The 27,701-nt window shown below is 45.3% G+C and overlaps 2 protein-coding genes across 2 annotated transcripts in view; both read right to left on the reverse strand.

Moving 5' to 3' along the window:
• LOC142572926 (uncharacterized) overlaps positions 1–27,701 on the reverse strand; it is a 102,789-nt gene that overhangs the window by 17,749 nt on the left and 57,339 nt on the right. The window lies entirely within an intron of this gene.
• Positions 1,778–16,286, reverse strand: LOC142573351 (uncharacterized). Its single transcript, XM_075683004.1, has 4 exons — positions 16,162–16,286; positions 13,071–13,329; positions 10,215–10,332; positions 1,778–3,876 (listed from the first exon to the last, which is right to left on the reverse strand). The coding sequence occupies exons 1-4, from the start codon at positions 16,284–16,286 to the stop codon at positions 3,572–3,574; spliced, it is 807 nt and encodes a 268-aa protein (XP_075539119.1). The 3' UTR covers positions 1,778–3,571.

Genomic DNA, 27,701 nt, shown 5'->3' on the forward strand with positions numbered 1-27,701 from the left:
GCAAAACTGCACTGCATAGCTTTAGCAAGGCTCACATGAAAAGAAAACAATCACACCAACAGCATGATTTGTAAACAACAAGCTTAGTTTAAAAGACAAGTCCAGAAACAAAGAACAAGAAGAAACTAGTTATCTCTATTGCCCTAGATATGACTCAGAGCGCCTGTTAGTAATGCCTCTTCGAAGAACGAGTGCCTTTTCGACCAATTGCTGCAAAAATTCCTCGACTACGTCAGGCAGGCGGCCGACAAGGCGTAACGAAGCCAGCCAGCGTCTGATAATAATGATGATTTCCTTAAATTTAACACACCCACAATGGGGTTTGGTCAGCAGAGGGTGGTGCACTGAAAGTAAACAATATATTAGGAAACTCGAGGCACTATCTGCGTTAGCGAATATATGTATAAGAGGAATCGCGCAGCATTGAATAAACAGGAATGCAGTAAACTTCGGAATATTGCACGACAACTTTTAAGGATAGGTATGAATGATATTAAGAAGGAACTGACTATAGTGAGGCGGCCCTTCACCATAGTCGTAACACTATATTGGCGAGTAACCGCAGCCGATGCGGGCCTGTGCAAGGCTAAACGCGTTCATCCGATTTTATGGCGCCGCTGAAAAGCGTAGGCCCACGAGTGCGGAGCCCATGATTGAAATCTCTTCGTCTCGAGCTCTTATAGGGTTGCTGCATTACTTCTTTTCCTTTTAGTTCGGCTTCTGCTATACGTTTTCTTTTGTACTTCGCTTCACCACACGCCTGAGTCAAAGTACTCCAAGTGGAGCGGAGCCGACCCGTTGCCTACCTCACAAAAAGGAGGTGGGGGTCTTAGTGAGAGCCGCATTCCGGGCTAAGTTGGTAAACGTGTACACAAGTATTAGTGCGCAAGAACGACAGGGACATAAGGGAAGAAGACACAACAACCGCAATCTTTTATCTAAATTTATTGTATTCAGGGGTACTATATTGTAGTGGTACAATTGATTTTGCCCCTACAATAATTTATTCAGTGGTACAATAAATTTAGTTGAAAGTTTGCACTTAGTGTCTTTTTCTTTTACATCCACGTCTCCTTTGTTCTGCAATACTACTTTAGTAAGGGGGTGTTAGGTTTAGATGCCACTTAAGCTGCCGCAGACGTAGGATAATGCCACGATTTTACGTCGTTGCTGCGGGCCCATGTAGTGCTAAGACAGCACTACAAGAAATGAGCTAATGTCACCGTCTCTAAACAGAAGGGACAGATCACGTCTATGCAAGAAAAATTTTAATATGGGATGCGACATCGCAATCTTGTAAATGAAACGTCATTTTGACGTCATTCAGATCATTGAGAATTCCGGGTAAATTGAACATGCAGGAAGTCCGAATTTAATAAGACGGCTTGTTTTTTAGACGTTTCATTAATGTAGAATTTTCTTGATCTTGATCACGCAATGTACACCGCAACCGGCGAAACGGAAACTACACGGCCTTTCTGGGAAGCTACAGGAAAAGAGTAAGATTTTATTGAAGTACAAACCACAGTGACCCAGCCTGTTCTCCCAGTAAGTTCTGCACAAAGACATCGAATCCCAGAATGTTGGATGCCGGCACGTTTTATGGCAACTTGCGGAGGGCTGGGATGATGGCCAATAATTCTTGAAAAATGGGTCTAAGATCAGGCAATTCTTAAGAGCTGCCATTGTCCTATTTCTGCGCATATGGAAGCACCAGTTACCTTTCGTTGTGCGTGCACCTTTGTATCGCCTTTTTATCGCCTTTGTACTTATGACATCGCTGCGCTCAGGTGCATTCCCATCCACTGATTTAAACTATATCGGCACAGCTTGTGGGCTGTGCAACGCAGTGCAAAATATTAAAACTTTGACCTCCCATGCGTAAGCACATATGGACGAGAAATGTCTCGTTGAATAGGACATGAAGGACAACCAAACCCATCGCACTTTCTCGTATAGCTTTTATTAACAAGTTGACTAGAGCTTAGTTTAAAAATTTTCCAAGAAGTGACGCTGAATGCTGCATTTCCTTTTCAGTTCGACAACCCATGACCAACAGGCGAAATCTGCTTCCATACGAAGATGTCCCGGTAATACCACAAACCACTGCAGCTTGGTTTCCTGATATTCGCGCCCTTCTTGCCAAAAAGAAAAATCGCATGACGTTATCACACAAATTTTGCACCGACTGTGAAATGAGGTGGCCGCAAGTCCTTGTGTGCACAACAACAGTCTCGCACAGAAAGGTCCCAGTTCTTGTCCACAAGTACGTCTGAAAAGTCATGCACGCAAATATACGCATGAATTCAACTCAGAGGAGGCCGGATCATTTCATTGACATACAATGAACCTTCACGAAGGCTCTTTGTGAGGGACCGTCAAACGTTTGTTAATATTTGTTTCGAAAGTCGCTATCTCAGAATGTCAGTTGTCCCCAGCAACCAAACCTTCAAGATCTCTTTGCAATTATAACTCAGAATTGTAAGTTATAATAAATAACAATATTAACACTTAGATTCAACTGTACATATAGCATGAGTATACATGAGAAATTACGGTACAATTCCGAGTAGATGCGAACGATCGTTTCAAGAGGGAGAACGCAGCAAAATAGCTTCGTACGAATCGGTCGCGGTTCGCAATGTGCGCGCTTATAAGAGATTGATCTACAGCAATAAAATTTTGAGGCATTCAGCTTTTGTTAATGGTTGTTTGGAAGGTATCTAGCAGAAAGCAAATATTTGCAAACCTTCCGAAACTCTCCGAAACGAGTAAATTTTAAGGGAGAAATTCAAACGATATTAACGCATAAATCGATAGATGCGTAGCTGACAAAGTGAATGTGTGCACCTAAATAGGCTAGATTACGGTATAGGCGTGAACCAGAGTTGCTACTGATAAATGAAAAGCAGTGTCTGGCTTTTGTTGCTGGTTGTTTGGAAGGTCGCAAGGTGAAATAACATGATAGCAAACGTTCCTGAACTTTTAGGCAAGCCTCCCGGAACTCTTTAGCAAACCTTCCAGAACTCTTTCAAAAGAATCAGTTTTGACGCAGAAATTCAAAACGATAAATAATAACAGAAATAGTAACGCATAAATTGATAGATACATAGCGTACAAAATTAATATCTACGCTTAAATTGTCTAGATAACGAAATAGGCGCGAACAGAAGTCGCTACTGATAAATCTCCAGCTATATCTGGTCTTTGTTGATGGTTCTTTGAAACGTCGCTACATGAATAACGATGTCGGCAAACCTTCCGGAACTATTAGGAAAGCCTACCGGAACTCTTCATAACGAATAAATTACAACACAGAAATTAAAACAAGCAATATCAACGAAAAAATTTACGCATAAATCAAGAAATAAGTACCCGACGAAATGAATACGCGTGCATAAATATACTACAATCCGACATTGGCGCGAGATATGGTGGGTTCAGGAGATAAACGCACAAGTCACGCATGAATATGGCGCCAACAAAGCAAGGGCGTGAAGAACTGCGTCCTACAGTTCGTCCCTTTAAACACACCATCTCGCGGCACGGCAGGCACTGATGACAGCGTGGCCTAAGCACTCCTGATCCTTGGAGCCCCGTGGCCATGGAGCGCCGTGGCCACTGAAGCCTGTGCGCTCTCCACTGTGGCTTCCGTGGCCGACGACCGGCTGGCCTCGTCCTTGTACCTTAGCTGGACTCGGTGGCTTCTCTGCGTGGCCCTCCGCGGTAAAGGCGACATCGGGCGCATGCGCGAACACAGCCAAGGAAAACCCGGCGGCCGAGTCAGCTCCTCTAGGCAGATGGCATCTCTCCATGTCTCGCTGGTGGGCCAAGGGCTGATGTGTTGCCCAGCTGCCGTTTCGCGGCGATCGTGAACTGCGAAATGAAAGCAGTGTCTCGAATCCCCTGGGGAATACTTTACTGCACAGAAGGCGGCATTTCAAAGCATTCGCGACGAAATACTTGGACAACCTTAGAGGACCGCGAGCTTTTCGCAGCATGCAGTACGTTCCCGGTAAAGGGCGGCGTTTTCGAAAGATAATTGTGAATTACAGTTGTTTAGGCGTGAACTGGTGAGAACATAGTCGGGGCAAAACGGACCTAATATAAAAGTATGCTCATTAGCACAAAGTGAGAACAACAAAATTGTTTGACCGGAGTTATTTCATAAAGGAAATGCAAATTGTCGAGCGCTTAAAAAAGCAACGAAGAGACGTCACCATTGCGTAAACTCCAGAGACGCTACCAAGTGTTGTTTTAACGAAAATTGAATAAGTGTTGTGCCTTCCAACCACTGACAAATTATTCTTCTAGCTATTCCCATGAAGAACGTGGAAGCTGCATAAGAAGTGTGAAATGGCTTTCCAGTTTTCGGCAATTTGCTTATTACGCGTGGGGTGCAGGTGGTGTCATAAAGAGGGCAGAAAATAAAACATGTTGCCACTTTCATTCAGACTGTATCGATGAAAATATGTACTCTACAAGCACTCGATACGACGTGGGCTTGGAAATTTGTAAGCCGACCGGGTGTAGCGGTAGCGTAAAGGTAGAGCATCCGCCTCGCGAGCAAGAGGACCGCGGTTCGAATTCCAGTGCCGTGCAATTGTCGCCCAGATTTTAAAAAATCCGCGTGTTGATAAGGTTGCATAAACAGGCCTGGAGTGCGGCCTGATCCCGGTGACCACAACCGTTAACGCACTCTCTCACCAGAGCAGGATTGGCCACCCTGGTGCAGCACTTAGCCACAACCTCCAATATGAATACAACAATCAAACTCCGGCCCTCAATCCCCAGCAGGTGCGAAGCAACTGACCACGTCGGCGGTCAGACCTGTGACGCAGCAGATGGTGCTAAGAATCACTGGGTCCGGACAGGACGCCATCGTAATCTGAACCTGGCAACGTTTAACGCTAGAAAGTTATCTCGTGAGGCGAGTCTAGTAGTGCTATTGGAGGAATTAGAGGGCAGTAAATGGGATATAATAGGGCTCTGTGAAGTTAGGAGGACAAATGAAACATACTAAAAAGAGGGCACGTGCTGTGCTTCCGGGGTCTAGCGGAGAGACGAGAACTAGGAGTCGGATTCCTGATGAATAAGAATATAGCTGGTAACATACAGGAATTCTATAGCATTAACGAGAGGGTGGCAGGTCTTGTTGTGAAAAATAATATGAGGTACAAAATGTAGGTTTCACAGGTCTACGCCCCTACGTCCAGTCATGTTGACCAGGAAGTCGAAAGTTTCTATAAAGACGTAGAATCGGCGATGGGTAAAGCCAAAACAAAACACACTATACTGATGGGCGACTTCAATGCCAAGGTAGGCAAGAAGCAGGGTGGAGACAAGGCAGCAGAGGAATACGGCAAAGGCACTAGGAATAGCAGGGGAGAGTTATTAGTAGAGTTCGCGGAACAGAATAATATGCGAATAATGAATACCTTCTTCCGCAAGCGGGATAGCCTAAGTGGACGTGCGGGAGCCCAAACTGTGAGACTAGGAATGAAATAGACTTCATACTCTGCGCTAACCCTGGCATCATACAAGAGGTGGACATGCTCAACAAGGTGCGCTGCAGTGACCACAGGATGGTAAGAACTCGAATTAGCCTAGACCTGAGGAGGGAACGGATGAAACTGGTACATAAGAAGCAGATCACTGAGTAAGCGGTAAGAAGGAAAATAGAGGAATTCCAGATCAAGCTACAGAACAGGTACGGCTTTAACTCAGGAAGAGGACCTTAGTGTTGAAGCAAGGAACGACAATCTTGCGGGCATCATTAAGGAGTGTGGAATAGAAGTCGGTGGTAACTCCGTTAGACAGGATACCAGTAAGCTATCGCAGGAGACGAAAGATCTGATCAAGAAACGCCATTGTATGAAAGCCTCTAACCCTACAGCTAGAATAGAACTGGCAGAACTTTAGAAGTTAATCAACAAGCGTAAGACAGCTGACATGAGGAACTATAGTATGGATAGGATTGGACATGCTCTCAGGAACGGAGGAAGCCTAAAAGCAGCGAAGAAACTAGGAATTGGCAAGAATCAGATGTATGCATTAAGACACCATAGCCGGCAATATCATTTCTAATATGGATGAGATAGTCCAAGTGGCTGAGGAGTTCTATAGAGATTTATACAGTACCAGTGGGCACCCGTGGCGATAATGGAAGAAATAGCAGTCTAGAGGAACTTGAAATCCCACAAATAACGCCGGTAGAAGTAAAGAAAACCTTGGGGGCTATGCAAAGGAGGAAGGCAGCTGGGGAGGATCAGCTAACAGCAGATTTGCTGAAGGATGGTCCGCAGATTATTCTAGAAAAACTGGCCACCTTGTATACGCAACGCCTCCTGACCTCGAGCGTACCAGAATCTTGGAAGAACGCTAACATAATCCTAATCCATAAGAAAGGTGACACCGAAGACTTGAAAAATAATAGACCGATCAGCTTACTGTCCGTGGCCAACAAAGTATTTATTAAGGTAATCGCAAATGGAATCAGGAACACCTTAGACTTCTGTCAACCAAAGGACGAGGCAGGATTCCGTAAGGGCTACTCAAGAATAGACCATATTGACACTATCAATCAGGTGATGGAGAAATCTGCGGAATATAACCAACCCTTATATATAGCTTTCATTGATTACGAGAAACCGTCTGATTCAGTCGGAACCTCAGCGGTCATGGAGGCATTATGGAATCAGGGTGTAGATGAGTCGTGTGGAAAAATAGTGAAAGATATCTATAGCGACTCCACAGCCACCGTGGTCATTCATCAAGAAAGCAACAAAATCCCAATAAAGAAAGGCTTCAGGCAAGGAGATAAGATCGTTCCAATTTTATTCACAGCGTGTTTACTGGAGGTATTCAGGATTGGGAAGAATTTGGGATAAGAGTTAATGGAGAATACCTTAGTAACTTGTGATTCGCTGATGGTATTGCCTTGCTTAGTAACTAAGGGGATCAATTGCAATGCATGGTCAATGACCTGGAGAAGCAAAGCAGACGGGTGGGTCTAAAAAATTATCTGCATTAAACTAAAGTAATGTTTAACTCATCTCGGAAGAGAAGAGCAGATGACGATAGGTAGCGAGGCACTGGAAGTGATAAGGGAATACATTTACCCAAGGCAGGTAGTGACCGTGGATCCGGATCATGAGACTGAAATAATCAGAATAAGAATGGGCTAGGGTGCGTTTGGCAGGCATTCTCAGATCATGAACGGCAGGTTGCCAATATCCCTTAAGAAAAAATTGTATAAGAGCTGTGTCTTACCAGTACCCACATATGGGGCAGGAAAATGGAGGCTTACGAAAAGGGTTCTACTTAAATTGAGGACGACGCAACGAGCTATGGAAAGAAGAATGATGGGTGTAACGTTAAGGGATAGAAAGAGCAGATTGGGTGAAGGAACTCACGCGAGTTAATGACATCTTACTTGAAATCGAGAAAAAGAAATGGGCATGGGCAGGACGTGTAATGAGGAGGGAAGATAACTGATGGTTATTAAGTGTTAGGGACTGGATTCCAAGATAAGGGAGGCGTAGGAGGGGGTGGCAGAAAGTTAGGTGGGCGGATGAGATTAAGAAGTTTGCAGCGATGGCATTTTGGAGGTGTATGGGAGAGGCCTTTGCCCTGCAGTGGCCGTAACGAGGCTGATCATGATGATGATGATGATGATAAAGAAGACGATGATGAGAGGTAAGCCGACGTAAGCACCTTCATGAGGGCACGCTTTCCAGGGACCATCAATTACACGGAGTAAGGCGCTAGTTGATAATTTTCTCGGGAATTCTTTACGTGCGAGCGTGAGGTAGTGCACTCATCTTTACGGGAGGGCGAAAAAGGTGTCTTCGACCAAGCGAGGCTAAATGATAAACTTTCGATTCAAGTCGTTTTGTGTTACCGCAATCGTTTCTTACAGCAGTGGCATCAGATCTGCACGGTTGAAAAATAATGAGGAAAAATTGCGCCTGTACGTAAAACACACGCGCCCTTACTGCGCTTACAAGCTCTGGTCAGGCCCGCACCAACTCTCGATACGCATAGTGCCCTGCAGGCCACTGCGCAAAAAAAATAATACTCAATGCAACCTGAATAAATTTGAGAGACTGCTCCTTAAGGAAAGACTACACAACTATCTGCAAGTGTAGATTGATCGCCCCCAGAGGCGTGCAGGGAAATCACTCAGTCAGGCAGTCATTCCAGCTCTTTAGAGCATGGAAGAGCAACGAGCGAAGCCACAGCTGTCATCCACTGGTGACGTTTGTTGACGTCATGTGCACAGCGCCACGAAAATGTTCGGTGATATGCGATTCCTGCGCGGCTTTCAGTTGCATGCGGGGGAAGGAACAGCGGTGTACGGGTCTTGCATGACATAGGCGGTAAGCTCACCCCACTCGCGCTCAGTGGACCGATTCCGATGGATCCCCAGAGGCGGAAAACAATTTCATCGGAACGAATCTGCGGAAAACTTGCAGCAGGCGCCCGCCATCCATCATCCACCTGCCTGATGATAAGCCTGCATATGATTAGTCTTTTAGTGATGCACAACGCGCCAAAACCCGCGAATAGCGTGCAGACAGGCGCTGGCCAAAACATTTCACGGAAGCATTGCACAGGGTTGATACGGTTGTGCGTGCGACGTGTTTGCATGGGCAAAACAGCACATGCAACTCCTAAACCTCGCCTACTCGAGCTTATGCATGTACTGTTTTGATGTGGAGATCCTCGGAAAGTTAGTACTGTGGCGCAGCGCATTCTCATCTTAGCGGACGGAACTGAGGGAAAACCGACAACTGAACGGCTCAACTGTGCGGTTATAGGGCATTTCCGAACTGCGAGAGCTCTAATCACAAAATGTATACTGTGTGTCCCAAATAACGTTAATCGAGCTGTTCAACAAATATATATATATATATATATATATATACATATACATATACATATAATCAAGAACACGGTGCTAGATACAATTGAAAGACCGACGGCGTTTGGCTGCTGCAGTGGTCTGACGGCCGAATACCGCACATCTAAAATTCTTACTGTGCACTTCGTTTACCGAATTATTTTTCTCATTGAAGAGCTTGGCCAACGTCAGCTCAGACACTTTATGTAGTGATGAAACGAGCACACATGCAGCAAGCATGTCAATTTGTTTGAAATATGAAATCACCTCAGCCGTGCGACTTCCTGAGTACTAGTATACTCCGTTAAAAGTGCAGTCTGTTCACACGTGGCAATATTTGGACGACCGTGATACCGCGACTACGCAGTCACATGTACTTTTTTATGTTTTGTGGAGTTCTTTCTTAAGCGCGGATAAATCGGTTCCGCATTCGGCCAGCAACATAATTCACCGGAAACGCACGTTTCCTAACGCACTTCTTAGTTTTCTTCTGGGAAATATTTCTCAAACTTTCTTTACGCATACACTAGCAAATTGGATTGATACCAGCTCATTATGCAATTACCAAGATGTAAAAAAAATGTTTGCCATTAGAATGCCAATTCTCCTGGCCTTTTTCGTGGCATCTTAAGGCACACCCTACACTGGCTATCTGTTGCTGGGACGCCTTTGTAGTACGCAGTTCTTTTGAGCTTTTGTGTGCGACATACGGTTTGCTAATTTATCAATCCTTGTTGTTACCTTTATTACCCCCTTTCCTTCTCCATCTCCTGAAGCCCGCCGTTAGACCGTAAGGTGTGCTTCCCGACCACTACAGCCCGTCCCGCAAAAATTTTCTTCACTTCCGCTATTACACCATCAGTATAATGACACAACTAGTTAGCACCATTACTATTACTAGGCCAAGGTGGTCCTAGTCACGTCCCTCTGTGGTTCTTCGCATTCGACATGGGGGAAACCCAATCCTCAGGCACCACCTCTCTGAGCACACAGGTGTCCTCATCTGCTTCTCTGCACGGTCACCAGTTGGCGACATGGTGCGGAGTTTATCAATGTAATGGCTAAATAGATAGCGTCAATTTCTTGATACTGTCCGACCCACACGCCAGAGTCTCGTCATCTGAATACCGCAATCAACCGCTCTTCAAGCGCCAGCGCTCCCTCGTAGCAATATAGCCTAAAGCTATGATGCTGCAAATGTTCTATCTAAGGTAATCTATATGTTATAACTATTAGGATATTTCAAAGGAACCTGTCCCTTACTGGCAATCCATATCATGCAATTGTGAGGAGAAGAAATTCAGATTACCTGTAACCTTGTAAACGGAGAATCCACGGGGTGGCTGATGGTGCAAGAAGTCTGGTAGTCCACAACACGCTGCACGAAAGAGCCGAAGCACAGAGAACGGCGCCACTCGAGCGTCTCTCTGAAACGAGAACCGGAAGACAGATACTGCGGGATCTTGGCCTCGAGCCGAGGGAAGGCAAGCAGCAGGAAGACGTACCTATACCGGATAGCATCAACAGAAAGCTCAGGGTCTGCCCGATCCCGAGGAACGTGAACCCTGAGCACAACAAGGAGCGGAGGTTGGCAAGGGCCAGGGCTCTCGTAGACCTCCACGCCAGAAAAGAAGGCGCCGTCTACGTGGAGACGGCGGAGTATCGAGGGAGCAGCGACGCATACGCGGTGGTGGCTGTCGGGGCATCGACGGGTGCAACGAAGACCGCGACGAGCGTCCGGACTCGAGAGGCGCACCGGGCGGAGTAGGTGGGCATCGCCTTGGCCGTCTCCGACCCCGAATGCACTACAGTGTTGTGTGACTAGAACGGCAGTGAAGAACTGCGCCAAGGGTAGGGTATGTAGTGAGGCCGCGCGCATACTGCGCAAGGCCGAAGACATCGGACGCAGAAGCGCTGTGGTAATCAAGTGGTTTCCGGCCCACATGGGCAGTCACGTGTCGGAACGCGGCAACGTGAACCACAACGAGACGGCCAACACGGCCGCGCGAGGACTAACGAACCGCGCAGCTGCAAGCACCGCCGACTCGGAGTGTTGGTCGCGGTGCAGTGCCAAGGACAAGATTACCACCTTCAACGAAATAGTGAAGTGGAACATACTTAACAGACAGGCTATGCCGCCACCTCACCCGGGACTTACCCGGAAGGAGGCAGTGTTATACAGGCATTTACAGACGGGGTCCCTGCTCCCCCCGGTGCTAGCTGTAGCACGTGTGTCCGAGCGTGTACGCGAGTGACGTGTGTAGACTGTGCGCGAAGGAGAGAGCCACCGCGGCTCACATCATTTGGGACTGTAGCATAAATCCGCGAGAAGCCAGCGAGAAGACGACGATACCGCCGTAGCTAGAGGCTGTAGCGAGGAGCTATAACCAAGAGACACAACTCAACGCCGTCCAGCAGGTCTCAGCAGCTCTAGAGAGGCAGCGACCGGGCGAAACCGAGGAGAAGGGGGGCAGCACCCCCAGGAAGGGGGCGGCGGCCCTCTCGGATCCGCGGAAGTAGCGAGGAACCAAGACCTCAAGGAGCACAATGCATGAGACTGACGTAGTGGCCGCGTCGCGGTAAAAGCTTGTCCTCCCTGCGTGGAGGGAGCCTAACCGACTCTGCAGGCATTTTCACTAAAGTTGTTCTCTCTCTCTTAAAAAGTTCTGTTCAAAATATGAGGTACGAGCCGCGCGTAGCTGTATTGTAAGCCGGTTACGGAAGGACCTAAATGTTTTCAAATCACCAGGATCGTTGGAAATAATAAACCGGTTAAAGAGCCTATTTTGCTCTTTAATTTTTTTGAATATGTCATTCGTGACCCACGGTTTGCGAATTCAGGAAGCGCGAGGCTTTCGTGGACCGAACGGAAAATATTTCTGATAACACGTGCTAACGGTGTCGATGCTCATACGCGGTGTCAGCTCACTGGGAATAATAAACACAACTGCAGTCAACTTTACACAGTTCTTCTGAAAACGGTCAAGATTATCGCTGGTGATGGTTTCAAATATAGGAAGACATTTATTTTTATTTTTTGAGTTACGTATCCAGCTAAAAAAATTGGCATGTGGTCGCTGATGTGATACGAAAGAACACCAGATTTGATATCAGCCTGACCGCAAATCGTGATGAACAATTCAAGGCAACTTGAAGTATCAGAAGTGACTCTAGTAGGAGAACGTATGACATTACGGACGGCAAAAGAGTGCATCAATAGCTCAAAACCACGCCTCAGGACAGTGTTAACACAAAGATCTATATTAAAGTCACCACCGATGATGATATTGTACTGGAAATCAGAAGTGTGTTCAAGAAGCCTTTGAAGGAAGAGCAAAAAACAATCAGAATTTCCATTAGGTGGATGATAAAAAACAGAGTAAATTGTACGCGCGTGAAGGATTGAAAGCACTTCATAATCATTAGTGACACAGGAAAATTCCTCAACACACTTCACGTTGAGGCAGTTTCGCACTAGCATGCAGACACCACCGCCACGTGAAGCAGTTTTGGATCGAATAAACTAATCATAGTTCGAGAGCTGCCAGGGAAACTAGCTCTGGTGGTACCAAGTTTCTGACACCACAACAAAATCAAACTCCAGATCCAGGCTGCTAAACATGGCGTCAAGTTCAGCTGTCTTGTTTCTCGCCGACTGATCATGCTTGGCAAGGTTCACAAGGACATCATCGTACTTCGCCGATAGCAGCTTTACTGATGCATCGATTTCACTAACAGTTGCTTGAGTGGGAGCAGCTCATCAATTTTTTTGTTAATTTCCAGGAGCATGGTGGCGATCGAGGCATCCTGCACCTTACAAACGGCGAAGCTGACCTTACTACTGCGGCACGGAGGGCAGCGCTAAGACTTCCTAAATTCAACATCATTGTACCCAAATTTTTTCTTGGTTACTCCCGTACAATTATGACTGATGTGAAATTGATCCGAGCATTCGCAGCAAAGCAGATAGTCATCATTTAGCTTAATGGCCACATCACATTCGTCACAAACAGAATCAGACATTCTGACGGACGTACTCGAGGGTGGTTGGTTCAAGTGATGCGGTAACAAGTGAACAGTATAGACAGGAAACTAGAACAATAGGCAGCAGCAGTGGCAGACTATCCTTAGTCGGCTAACGAAAACAGGGACGGCAATCACCAACCTGTAACGACAGAAGAAAATCCTCGATTAGACGAGTGTCCGCTCGCCGCCACGGCTGCTGCCAAATGAGGAGGTCATTGCAGTGAAGCCCGTATTTGTAGACGACGGTGGCGCCTTTCACTTCCGTTGCCGTGACGTGGCTATCTGCGGTGAGCAGACACCAGCAGCTGGATCCGTAGGTGGGCTGGGCCTTGGTGCGCTCGAAATCCAATTTGCACACGTGCCGTGTGCGGCGTAGTGGAGTTCCGGGCTGCTGATAACTTCAACACGATGCGATGACTGCGCACTGTAACGGCAGTAGAAAATCCTCGATTAGACGTGTGTCCGCTCGCCGCCACTGCTGCTGCAAAAATGGTAATGATTTCGCATGGTAATGATTTAAGAGTGAACGACGAGCAAGATATAAATTATTGATTATTGCACCAATGATTCTTTGTTTAGCCCAAATGGAACTGCATATGGCAAGGCATACATTCATGAATACGAAGTGCAGAAACGAGGCGCGACTAGAATGGATAACTTGGGAAGTCAATACTACGAGCTGTAGACATAGACAGCCCCCTTGATATTAGTGTTAGGTATCCACTCAGGGGTATTCTGCGAGTTCGTGAATTATAAGCCTTGATAATTTTTTCTTCAGCGATAATCAATAACAGGACTACAAGGAATGATCTTGTCTCCTGTTCATTACAAAAGTGACGTAGAAGGGACAGCGTCACAACAGCGCTGTGCAAAAAAAAAAAAAATATGGAATTCTGCGTCGAAATTATCCTAATTTCTACGTGGAAATGGCGTTATATCCACCACTGCCAATTCCGGGGAATCTTCATCTGCAGAAAGTCTGAAGGCGATGAGATGGCTTGTTTTGTAGACGTTTGATTAAGGCAGGATTTTCTGTATCTTGCTTACGTGAAGTACGTGTTATCAGCAAAATGCAAACTAGTGGGAAATGCACGGGGGCTTCCGCAATAGTCTATCATTTCATTGAAATCAAATACAGTGCGACCAGGTACTCAAGTTACTTGTAAATATCGACGGTCTAAACAATGACATGTCAGCTAGATTATCCCGAATCTGTACTACGAATAAGCTTCAAACACAACGACAGCGAATCTAAAAACTAACGTTGGCAGATTTTATGGCAATATGGGCAAGGCTAGAATTGTAGTCAATGATTTAGCATGCCAAATAGGTGTCAAATTAGGCAGTCGAATATACAAACACCAGCGAATGTGTGCAGAGAATGTGCCAAATCGCATCTGACGCTATATAACAAAAGCGTCAGTTGCCATTATCTTATTTCGCTGTGCATACAGATAGCATTACCATTCTTCTTTCCTATCGAGGATTTGGCACATGCCCACTATAAGGACAGGAGCCGAAGTGCGGTGGGGGAGCCCTTACCATTCTTAGCTAAAGAAGCATCAAACATCGCCTTCGTATTTGTGAATCGGTGCGTAGAGCTCCTTTTGCATGTGCAGATTTATTCTTCACATTTCAATACAGCTTGCAGGTTGCGCAGCCTTTCTGCAAAGTTTGCATGTGACAAGCTCTTACCTGCCGTGCATAAGCAAATATTGACACGAGATCTCCCGTAACATGGGAAAAAAGGACAAGTGAGCGCTTCGTATTCAGTTGTGCAGCGTTTATTTACCACATTGAAAAGAGCTACAATTCAAAATTTCTCGGCACGTGCAGGTGGCATGAGCATCTTATTTTTTTTCAACTTCGATGGCCTACTGCAACGTGCTTGTATTCTTCGACATGAAAATACCAGGAATATGAAGCGAATCATAGCAGCCTTGTTTCACGACAGCCTCGCCATTAAAGTAGAGCAAAAGTTCGTACTTCTTCAAATTCTGAGTTTTGTTCTCGCAGTAAAATGAGGTGCAGTCCTGCATTTAAAATTATTGGCCACCAAGATGCGCTTTCACATGGAACCATCGCCGTTCTTGTACATGAAAACGTCCTATACGCTCGTTTCGCAAAACTAAATAAATTCAGCCCAGTCGGATGCGTTATACAGTCGTAGAATGACCTTACACGACGGATTTTTGCAAGACACCGTCTGCCTTTGTTGTTTGATTGGAAGGTGGCTACTAAAACAAAAGTTCTCCCCAGAAAGAGTACCTTCCAGGACCACTCGGAATAAATGTCGAAGCAGAAATTATATAAACAATAAGGATAGCATAAACGTCAAAACTGCACAATATATAAAGTACAAACGAAATAAAGATCAGCCATTATGCTACAATTTAAAGGAGACGTGAACAAACGTCTCAACCTAATGAAAGTGACGGAATAGAATCGTACGAATTGGTTGCGGCGCGCTTGAGTATAGTAAATATAAAGCAAGGTGCTGTTGACGCAAAGTCTGGATTTGGTTGATGGTTGTATGAAAGGTCGCTAGAAGAAATAAAGTTTCGGCAAACCTCCCGGAAAACTTGGGCAAGCCTTCCTGAACTCTTTGTCAAGCCTTCCGGGAATCTTTCAAAAAAATATAGTTAGAACGCAGGAATTGATACGAGAAAGAATAACGAAGACAATAACGCATTAATCAATAAATATAGAGTGGGCAGAACGAATTGGTACACTTAAATACGCTAAAATCATAAATTAAAGCGAACGATAGTCGCAAGGGGAAATAAACGCAGAAATTGCGCGTGTATATACGGCTAGACCCGCGCCCGACAGTTCGTCGCTATGAACACGCGAAATCGCAGCACGATGGGGGTCTCATGATAGCGTGCCCGAAACACTCCTGATTGATGGCGGAATTTTCGGCGTGCTGTATCCAAGGTGTTCCAGTGCCGATGGAGTGTATCAACCGTCGCCGGCGCCACTTCGTGGCGATAACTCCCTGCTCCGCCCTCGCCCTCTTCCGCGAGCGCCGTGGCCATTTGAGCCTGTGCGCTCTCCAGTGTGGCTTTCGTGGGCTCCAATGGGCTGGCCTCGTGTTTGGACCTTGGCTGGATTCAGTGGCTTCTCTGGGCGGTCCTCCGTGGCAGAGGCGACAGCAGGCGCATGCGCGAACACGGACATCGAAGAGCCGGTGGCCGAGTCAGCTCCTCCAGGCGGAGGGCATTACCCACATCTCGCCGGTGCGGCCAGGGGCGATGTGTTGCTCGGCTACAGTGTCGTGGTCGGACTTGAACTGCGAGACAAATGCCGCGTCGTTTGTCCCATAAGGACTACTTTGCTGCACAGGCAATGACATTGCATAACATTCGCGTATAATTACATAAACAACCTCAGAAAGACGAGATCTATTCTGAATGTGCATTAGGTTCCCGGTAAAAGGCGGAGCGTTTGAATGGAAGCGTGCGTTCTTATTCTTTAAGCATGGACTGCTGACGAAAAAAAGCTGGATAAAGCAGAGATAAAAATATTTATTGTAAAAAATAACGTAGCAGGCATACTTATTAATCAGAGGGATTTCTTAAATGCAGTGGATATGGAATAGTGCTTATTGCTGGGCGAGTCGGTCGCACGTTGTTAAGTCAGGTGCTAGGCAATACAAATACGGACAAGGAGAGCACAAGGACGGCCGCACTTGCGAGCCTGTTTTATTCAGAACACGCGTATTTACACCTGTATGTCTGCAAAATCATCGCCTGCGGGCACTTTAGAAACCTGATTTCATTCTTATACAATCTCATCAAGCTATCATTGACACAATCGTCATTCTTGTTCCTCATGAAAAAAGCTTTAGCAAGCTCACGTGTCATCTCGTCCCGACTGCATCTCAAAGTTTTTGTCCTTGCCTACAAAGGCTGGCACGGAATATCACGTGTAGCCAAAGGCCACCGTTGATATTCACGTTATGTCACTTGATACATCGGATACACGACTGCGTGTGTTAGGGCAAACGAGAGTCTTTTCCTGTCTTTGTCGAAAGCTGGCGCTCCCTTAGTCGTCCATATATACATCGGCCGTATTGCGGCTGTAAACCTTCCCACGTGTCATGGCGATTTCCTACACAATGCGGCCGAGCACCCGACGAAATGAGTCACGTGACGCTTAGTGCAACCTCGCACGCTCCTTTCTCAGGGGGCGATCCGGGGGCATAGTCAGGCGCACTTGCCTAGGGCGGAATATACCACCCACCCACCGTAGCAATTGGCTACATTCTTCAGAACTTAGGTTTTGCCTAGTTAAGGCTTATTGCATATCATATTGAATGCTAATAAACACGGGGAGAGCGGAAAAGAACGCAAAAGCATCAACACCACCCATGTCGTCGCTTTTGTATTCTATTCCGCTGTCCCCGCCTTTATTAGCGTTCTGTATGATATGCACACTTCAGGTTGTGAAACACAATATTAACATAATTGACAACCAGCAGTGATACGATTTTTTCTGCCTACCTTGACTTTTTTTGGGGTAGTCTAGCCTTCAATTTCTGCTGGAGCTTATCCGCCACAGCGTCCACGACTCAAATAGGAAAACAAGCTCTCAGCAATCTACCAACATGATTGTTCAGGCGGTCATGTACCAGGTAAACACATGACTTGTCCAAGACTGGCTTCACACAGAACATACCAATGGGCTGTTTTAACTTCTTGGAGTGCGGATATGCGTAGGTCTTTGCGGGCTCGTTGCGAGTGGATGCAGGATGTGTGATCTGGTCAGGTTTTTATCTAACTACTGAATTTTATTCTGGTGGGGTATTTTGTAGGGGCAGGTTAAAGATCGTGTAGTTTTAATATCGCTGAAGTATCTTGGACATAGTCCGTGTGCGTCACAAAGCGTCGTTATTTAAAAACTAGATACTCTTTTAAGTATCTAAAAGAAACCAAATAGCACACAATAAGAGCACACTGCTTTTTCATAAGGAACCTCGAGTCATCAAGCCTTATGAACCTCTGTGCCGTGTTTGTATTCCGTACGTAGCCCCTTACTTAACGAAGTGTAAATTATCCAGTGTAGCAAACACCGAAGAAGGGATGTCCCCACACCGTAGAATCCAGAGAGCATGTTATTTTACCGAAGCAGTGGTAAACATTTCCCACAGGTAAATGCGTCATCCATGTTTCCCACGAAGAAAGTGGTAACTACTCAAGAAAAAAGTGCAAAGTACCTTACTAGCTCTTGTATATTCGTTCATTACGCATGAGTTACCGAGGGCATCGTGTGGACAAAATAAAATGAAACGTTTGCTTGCCAATTTGATTCAGATTCTGTGGGGGGTGGTTTATAGGGTGTGCCGTGCTTTAATTGCCTTTCAAATGTGCGCTTGGGGAATTGGCAACTACGCAGTCGTGAGCAGACATGCGTGCCCTCTTGACATCGCGCTTTTCCCAGGGAGGTCTCGCCCTCATTTTCACGTAGTGCAACGCCAGGGAACTGAAGAGAGTAGCAGACAGGTTTCTAAGTGCGGGGGGGAGTGAAGGAGCGTGGACCTCGTGAGGTCCGGGCGAAGAAGAGCATCTTGGACGATGTGATGCTAAACAAGGAAGTTGCGATTCAAGCATCCTGGCATTGCCTCCATTTTGTTCTTCTATTAAAGCCACCACATATGCACTGTTTGAAGGGAATGATGACGTACTACATATATGTTGCTTCCAGTGGAACTTTAAAAGCAAGGTGAAGCCCTGCTAGAATTGATTCTGCCTTAATACGTCCAGCACGTAACGGAAGGCTACACAAAGGCAAAAAAGAAAACGAGGATGGTGCTTGCCCTTGCATTCATTTGGGCTGCTGTTTTCAGTTACGTGCTGGACGAAATAATTAAAAATAGAATGTTTTGTTTCGCTTTGGTATGTTGACCAAAAACACCACGTGTTCAACACGTGCCTGTGTTAATGGTGTATAACGAAACAGTGCCATATGGGGAATGCGGGCTAGCGTGAACATTCCCTCTCTGACCCTACCCAACTGAATTCCATGCACTTAGATTTCACTCTCAGTAGAGGCATTAAGTTTTGCAGTGTCCCGTGAACAACAAAACTTTTTCCAGGCATGACATTCCAATAAATCCGACGCTTGACTTTTCATTTATACATCTCATAGGAAATCTTTACGTTGAGTATGCACTTGGCAGAAACGCCATTAAAAAGTTGAAAGCGAAAATGGTATGAAAAGAGTGCATGTATCATTATGTACTATCGCAGGCACATTCATCCTTGTTATTTGGTATTGCCAATGATTCCTGGCACCATATTTGCTGCAAGCTACTCCATGAAGAAAAAAAAAACAGGCTTATGTTAATGGTTAAAGAGTACGACAGTGCAGACATGTGCGACCTTTGATGTTTCCATCATAACAATATGGATATAGCATAAGCTCCATTCTTGTTGGTCTTTACACAAATATGGGCAAAGTGCAGGACTTTATCGGAAAAATTTAAAAATAAGCATCTAGCCTTACAGCAGCAACCTTCCGAACTCGTGAATCGGCTGTGCAATCTATAACCAGCCCCGCATATGTTATGAATGCCGATGGGTTATAGCTGGCTCATGGAAAAAAATCCCGTTATGGCTATTGTTTAGCAGTGGAGAAATATATCTTCGCCTTTTACTCAATTTTTATTTACACGCGATATGTTGAGTTGATGGAGGAAACATTCTTGCAAGCTGAAGGCCTGTCAGGGGCCTGATATCCCCTTTTTCAAATGATAATCCCTTGCAGCATAAGCCCATACACTTTTGCTCTCGATTATACATCTTAACGTTCACCGCCAATCGCAACACCCTTTTCATTCTTTTTAGTGGGAAACTATTTTTTTAGAAATCGTTTATAACTGGCACCACTCAACCTTTCCAGGTATATTTGTCGGAGAGGCGAAAATTGCCTTTATAAGCAATTGCTACTCCAAGTGTCAAATCAACATATACATTTTTTATAGTTTAGGTAATTGCATGTCACTTTGTGCTAAACAAAAGCAAAAAATATTTAAATTATCTTTTCTTAGAAGTAGCAAGAGAAGCACTATTTTTCTGATATCCGACCGAGTGTTGGTATTAAATGCAATGCCTTTATACGTACCTTTCCAAAAGAGCACCCGGAGTAGTTTGTAGCGCCACCATATTTTGTCAGAAATTTCTTTAGGTTAGGAGGGTTACCTCTATATTGGAGCATTCTTTTAGGATTTCTGCTAAGCCAACGTTGGTTTATTACAAATCCGTTTGAATTTCGCAATTGAAACATTCGTCCTTACTTTCATAACAACAAAATAATTAATGAATCTGTCACATCAATATCGCGATTTGCTCAGCAAGCTCTGTCGAGATTTTTTTATAATCCACAAATAGCGCTACGCGTTCCATAGATAGTTGACGTTTACGATTTATTTTTCTCTATAAGCCATACTGCACCGCAACTGAACGACCACGCATTTTTACCAGAAACAGCTATACAAGCATTTAGAGCAATTTCCTTGCGGACCATGCGCTTTTCTTTCTTTTTCAATTCATTTAGTGTGCAAGATTTAAGTGACCCACACTACCTGCCACCGATGAAGTCTCCGATGAACAAGAGCCCCTTCCGGTCGCAGATCGAGCGCTGAAGGACCTGGCCTCCCTGGTATGGGTAGGAACGGCAAGACAGCGCGCAGTAGCACCTGAACGGCGCCGCTTTGAGCCATGTCCCGGCGTTACCCTGCAGTAGCTTGCCACCGGGAACCGCGGAAGCCAGCACGCCACCGTGGAGGCCGCCAGCTGTGAAGATGGTCGCGGCCTGCCACGACAGCCTCGGGGCAGCCACGTTGCCTCCTCGGCCCGCTCGGTGCGCCTTCCGAACGAGTGCGCGTGGAAGCGTGATTCGCGCTCATTCGTTTCTCGAGCGTCTCGTGTTCGAGAACGTTCGCGTGGCCACGCGGTGGAACGCGGCCAGCTCCTGCTTCCTCTTTTTCGATTTGCCTCTCAATTGCGCGTGAAGCGCCTTCGACCAAACATGAACGCCTACAAAATCATAACGATGAACAGCTTTGAAAGCGTGGAACTTTCTGTGGTATACACCATATTCTTCCCTGAAAATGCTGTTACAGGGCTGGTGTTCCGGTAAAGTAAAAGAAGGAAACGTGGTAGATGACATGCTGAGTAATTGCGTACGATCTCACTTTCGATAAAAGAGCACGCTCCTGGTAGTATATTGACACGTGTATCTTTTCGTAGTGTCCTATTTTCACCGGCTAAGAAACGTTATACGTTGGCGTCTGGAAGAAGACGCACTTTTCGGTAACGAAAGCGGATACGTGTTAATTTCTAGGATTATCATCATCATGTTAAAGCAACGTTAAAGCAAAAACGCAATAAGAATGCAAAAGAAGTAAGCGCAGATTGGCCTTTGGATGCTCTCTAGATGAGACCTGAGATCACCCCTATATTTTATTGTATATTGTAATATATGTAATATTGTAATATAATAATCTCATATTGTAATAATGTAGCATATGTAGTCCAGAAATCAAACAATTTTCTGCGATAACGCAAGAATGCATAACAGAGCGGTAGCACAGTTATGCAATGAGAATATTGCAACGGGAACGCTGTATTCGATTAAGTGCGGAAGACTTTCAGCGCAGTTTGTTTCTAGTAGTGCGAAGAAGAACGCAACACAATAGAGCGTCTTCGAGCTTTCTACAAAAGCGGCTTCGATATTTCTCTTTCATAAATGTAGGCGCAACGAATAAAGTGAAATGTGACAAGCGACAGAAATAAATACTTGTGTTTTTACCGATAAATTGCCTATAGGTTCATTTAACTAAAACGGTATACTCACTATGATCCTGTGGGCGATGTCTATTTCCCTGTTGAGATGCTAGGTGCAATATTTTACGTCAAGCCATCGGATTGCACAAATAGTGTTTTTGCAATCTAGTTGATTAACTTTCTGGTATTCAGTTGGCGCGGAGAAGACCGTACGAACATCGAAATTCCGATCTTTACTAACAAAATCGCATAATGGTCAAAACCAAGTAATCTTCATACGCAATTCCAACAGCTGCAAAATTCTCCTGACGCCCTTCATGCATACATATACAGGATGCTAGCCTCATACTGTGAGCGTAGAATTCTTGCTACAATTGTGTGGTTAAGGAATTGAGGGAGAAATGGGTCTCCGAAGATAACTTAGAGCTATATACACTGTCCGATACTTGATGCCGTAAAGTGAAGCGTTTTGTACGTATGACCTTTAAACACATTATTCGTGCTAGGGTGCAAACTGGTTAAGGTGACTTCGGCGTCGACTCTGCACTTCATGCGGAGAACTGCACCAGAGGGGTTGGGCTGGTGCAAAGGTGACGTGGCGGCTCTTTCCTTCTTTTCTCACATGTTATTGTCCATCAACCGCAGTTCTACCGACTGACATTTCAACAATCTTTAAAGTCCTCAACAGAGAAGCCATGACGACAATAACGGCATTGCTGCGAAGTTTCTGCACGAAGTAGGCCTGCACATATTACATATTATTACATCGTGTGGCAATCACTGCGGTAACAAAAACTTCGGCACTGTGTTACATTCTTGTAACACGTCAAGGTGAAAGTCTGCTTCACACGTAGCAATGCATGAAGTTATACGGTCCGAAGGGTCCGTCATAGCGAGCCGCAGCTTCCTGAACGACACATGCCTTAGAAAACAACATGCCCTAAACGTTGCGCCAGTTTTGCGAAATGACGGGACTTCATAAGAACAAATTTCATTATGTGAATGGGCTTTCTTGTCTGTATTACTGGACGGGCGTGAGCTCTAAATCGGGTGACGCAAAGCTCAGTCGCTCTGCGCAATCTAGAGTGCCACCAGCATGGTTTCAGTAGAATTTTTGCACCGCGCCAGATAGTGGCGTAGTCTTATCTAAAACAACAATCCTTCAAACCATTCGTTTTTTTTATTTAGGAGGATTTGTCGCAAAGCATATGGCTAGAAACGATAACTTGGGAAGTCAATACTCCCAGTAGCAGACATATAGAGCCTAGGTGTTAGTGGCACATACCCACTGTGACGGATTGGGCGAGTTGCTTAAAGAAAGACTCGAAGAAAAAAAAACTTGTTTAGAAAGATTGGATTGGATCCCCTTGGATTGGATTGGGCACTTGGATTTGATTGGGCACTTGGATTGGGCATAACGCTCCCTGTTATACTGTCTCTTGGGGCGTGGGCACTAGGACACTGTAATAGGAACGTACTTGATGCGACAGTTTAATTTGCAAGTGAAACAAAGAGACTGGTATGCTAATCTCATTGTTTTACTTTCCTCAGTATGTACACAAATATATGAAATTCAAATTCTAAAATAATACATCCTTAAAATTTATAACAATTAGTGCCTATTTGATATCATTTCTAAATTCCAAAATTCTATTTAAGTATTCTTACCTTCTGCCGCCCGATTCATGGTCGATCCCCAGTGTGGGCGGTGCCATTTCACTAGGGAACAAGAACAAGAATGGTCCGGCAGTTTTGGCTGTGGTGGCCTCAAGTGGCGGCTCGAAGTCATTGGACTCGGGCGGCATCTTCGTCTTTCCAGACGGCTTACAGCTGGTTTTCCAGCTACAACCTTTTGCAAGCCGCCTTCCAGCGGCGGCGACCCCGACGGAAAAGATCCCCGGCGGCCCCCGCAAGTGGGGCGGCGTCGGGAAGAAGCGAAGCGAGGCTTCATGCACGCTGGTAACGGCCGCGGTTATGGACACGTCGCGAACGGTGGCCGTTTTAGTACCGTTGTTGCCGGCACATTCACAGAGCACTGTGTCGCAGCGTTACTCTGTGTCCACACGCTTTAAAAGCTTCAGTCGGGTATATTACTGGGTAGCAGCGATGTAACACGGCCGGGCTAGGGTAGGTGTGTGTTTGCTGTAAGTATAAGGTTGCGGCCTCGTTCCTGTTTAATGTATCGAGTGGTAAAGAGAATGTGCGTCTTTCGAGTCTTTAGTGTTAGGTGAGGTCTCTGAACGGGGTCAGGCAATCGTCCCACGGCCATTGTGATTCTCGTTCTTGCTGGGTTTTTTGTCGTATAGTGTCCCAATCTGGCAGATCCGACGCCCCACTCCCGGGTGCGGCCACATATTCCACGGCGGCTCGGCGTGTGAGGCATCGAGCCACGGCATGGGCCGCCTCGTGGCCCACGAGTGGCACGTCGGTGTGTGCCGGGGTCCAGAGGAGGAAGTTATCTTCGAAGACCCATTTCCCCCTTAATTCTTTAACCACATGATTGTAGCAATCTATTCTGTCGTGCTCATTACCAAAGGACTTTAAAGTCGGCAAGGTGGTTGCATTATTTAAGTCTGGCGACGTGCATTAACCTTTAAATTACAGGCCAATTTCTCTAACAAGTGTGCCATGCAAAATTTTAGAGCATATAATATACTCTACTCTCATCAACTTCCTAGAAACAAATTCATTTTTTTTCATCTCGTCAGCATGGGTTCCGTAAATCGTTTTCCTGTGATACTCAACTTATTTCATTTACACATGACATCTGTGCCACGTTGGATAATGAATTTCACATTGACACCATCTTCTTAGAATTTTCTAAAGCATTTCATCTCGTCTCTGACCAATTACTTTGTCTAAAATTAAATACGCTTAACATTGACCGTAACATTATCTCATGGATTGAACACTTTTTATCCAATAGAACACAATTTGTCTCAGCTAACAATTTTGACTCTTCACGTTGTCCTGTCAGTTCCGGGGTGCCGCAAGCTTCCGTTCTCGGACCTTTGCTTTTTCTCATTTATATTAATGATTTGCCTAACTGTGTAGCGTCCTCCATAACGTTATTTGCAGACGATTGTGTCATTTACCGAGTAATATCAAACTCTGACACTCTAACAATCTGATCTAGACACGGTAACTAACTGGTGCGACACTTGGAAAATGCGACTTAACCGCCAAAAGTGCAAACTAATGAGGATTTCCCGCAATACTGCTTCGTCTAACCTATCCAACTATCACTTGAACCACTCTGTATTCGAAGAAGTCAGTTCCTATAAATACCTAGGCGTCCACATAACATCTCATTTTCCCTGGCAAACACACATAAACCACATCACTAACAATGCTAACCGTACGCTTGGTTACCTCCGTCGAAATTTCTCTATGGCACCCACTAACTTAAAGCTACTTCTATACAAAACACTAATACGTCCTAAGCTTGAATATGCCTCTTCTGTATGGGACCCTGGCTTGAATTACTTAACAAATGCAATAGAATCTATACAAAATCGTAGCGCGCGTTTCATTCTAAGGATTCTCAGACATCAAGCGTAACATCTATGAAGGCTACTTTAAACCTCCCCCTCTTCTCATCCCGTAGGAAGTTAGCACGCTTATCACTGCTGTACAAAATTTATTATTACAATCCGGAATTAAAAAGTGAACTTTTGTCCGAACCTGCATATATATAATCTCGTACTGACCACCGGCATAAATTGAGCGTTCCACACTGTCGCACGAACCTATATTTTATTCATTTATTCCTAAAACTACCAAAGAATGGAATCATCCGCCGGCCTCAACTGGTAACATAACCGATACATCTGCTTTTAGAACTACTATTGAAGAATACTTTTCTTAATCCGACTTCCTAATTTTTTTCTTGTTATAATCATACCCTGTTATCTGCACATACTCTGTATTTAGTTCCACTCCCTTCTGTAACGCCTTCGGGCCCTGAAGGTACAATAAATAAATGAAATAAATGAAACGAAATGAAGACCGTATAATTTTGGTGTTGCGAGGGTAATGTCGCGCTGCCGTCGTCACACCTTTGCAGTATGCGGCCCGCTTCCCGCGAGAAGCGGCCGCGCGCTAAGCCGCGGATCGCCACCTCAGAATCACTGATCAGGATCGAAGCACTCGGCACTGCGGCGAGGGCTAGAGACTCTAGAAGCCTTTCAGTGAGAATGGATGACAGGGCTAGAAGGCAGGAATGATACGTAGTCCCTTGTTTGTTACAGATGTCACAGAGAAGGGACCATCTCAGAACAGCAAAATAATAATAATAATAATAATAATAATAATAATAATAATAATAATAATAATAATAATAATAATAATAATAATAATAATAATAATAATAATAATTGTGGAATGCGGCATCACAACCTCCGTCAATTCAACCTCATTATGGCGTGTTGGACAGCATCGAGAATTATAGGGAAACTGCAGTCACAGGATTTCTGAATTCTATAAGATATTTTGTAGACGTTTTATTAAGGCAGAAATTTGTGTTTTGCTTAGGCAATGTAAGGCGTAATCATCAAAGCGGAAACTCCGGAGGCTCTGGCAGTAGAGTCCGGCATTTGAGTGAAATATAATACACAGTGACCGGGTATGCAAATTAGTTTTAATGGTGGACTAAACAATGACATGTCAGCAATATAATCAAGTCTGTTCTCCCAGTAGGCGCCGAGTACAACAATAGCAAATCGTGAAACAGTGGATGCTGGCAGAAATTATGGTAACTTCGGCAAGGCCAGAATGTTGGCCAATTATGCGGCATGAAAAATAGGTGTCAAATCTGGCAGTCGAAGCTACAAATACCAGCCAAAATGTGCAGAGAATATGCCAACTCTCATTCCATCGCATATGATGCCAGCATCAGTTGCATCTATCTTACTTCCCTGTGCATACACGTCACATTACAGTTGTTCTGGTTTCCTATCGAGCATGAAGCTCCTATCAACTATAGCAAAGGGTGGGGGGGGGGGGCATTACCATATTTAGGTAAAAAAGTACCGTGCATGCCATTCCTCCTTGGCTGTGTTCCACTACTAGCCATACAGGGGCAAACTAGACGGTTAAGTGGACAGCGGTCACCTTAATTCTCCTTCCCATTCTTATGGAGGCGTCAAGACGCCTCGGCGAACACAGCATCCAAGTCAAAAAGGTTGCAGGCTACTTTCCTGTCCAAACAATATGGCGGCTGAGCAGGGTGCTTGGAAACTCAACGGGATTGTCGTCCGCCCACAGGAAAACGTAGACACGCTCCCCAATGCCCTTTAATGTAATATTGTGCTCTTCATAGTTTCGGAGTGGCAAAAAAAGTTAAATACACAAGAAAATTGTATACATTTCTAAACATTTTCTTTGTCGCCGCGTGGTGGCGTCACGTCGCAAAAGTGTCTTCCAAACGGCTCGAAACGCATTGCATTACTCGACTTCTAAGCTGTCTCGGCTCTATCCTTAGCTATACACGTAGGCTGTCTCCGATTCTGGCCAGAATTGGGACACACGCCTTGTGCATCGCTGCACGCCATGGTTGTTTAGTGGCTTTGGTTTACGAAGTACGAAGTTGTGAGATCCAATCCCGGCCCTGGCGGCTGCATTTCGACGGAGGCGAAATGAAAAAATACCCGCGTACTTAGATTTAGGTGCACGTTAAAGAACCGCAGGTGGTCAAAATTATCTATGGCGTGCCTAATTGGTTTTGTCACGCAAAACCCCAGCATCTAATTTTAGATCATTAGGTTGAGTTCCGGTTGCATCCGCCGATTTACTCTACTTTTCAGCACAGCTTGCAGGCGGCGCAGTGTGTCGGCAAGTTTGTGACACAAAGTTCTCACCAGCCATGCGCCAGCAAATAATGGCCAAGGGCGCTATAACGTAATACTGTTCCAAACTTTTCTAATCAAAATTTCCAATCAGCCCTCCGCGATTGGTCAGAAACTTTTTTGGACCAAGCCGAC

This window comes from Dermacentor variabilis, chromosome 2 (assembly GCF_050947875.1).
Source record: "Dermacentor variabilis isolate Ectoservices chromosome 2, ASM5094787v1, whole genome shotgun sequence".
NCBI lineage: Eukaryota > Metazoa > Arthropoda > Arachnida > Ixodida > Ixodidae > Dermacentor > Dermacentor variabilis.

Excerpts from the sequence above, each read along its gene's own strand:
- LOC142573351 (XM_075683004.1), bottom strand. The coding sequence starts at position 16,286 with ATGTCATTGCCTGTGCAGCAAAGTAGTCCTTATGGGACAAACGACGCG. Across the intron at positions 13,330-16,161 it reads CCTGGCCGCACCGGCGAGAT|TTATCAGCAGCCCGGAACTC; the intron begins GTGGGTAATGCC and ends ATCGTGTTGAAG. Across the intron at positions 10,333-13,070 it reads ATTTTCTTCTGTCGTTACAG|AGAGACGCTCGAGTGGCGCC; the intron begins GTTGGTGATTGC and ends TTCTCGTTTCAG.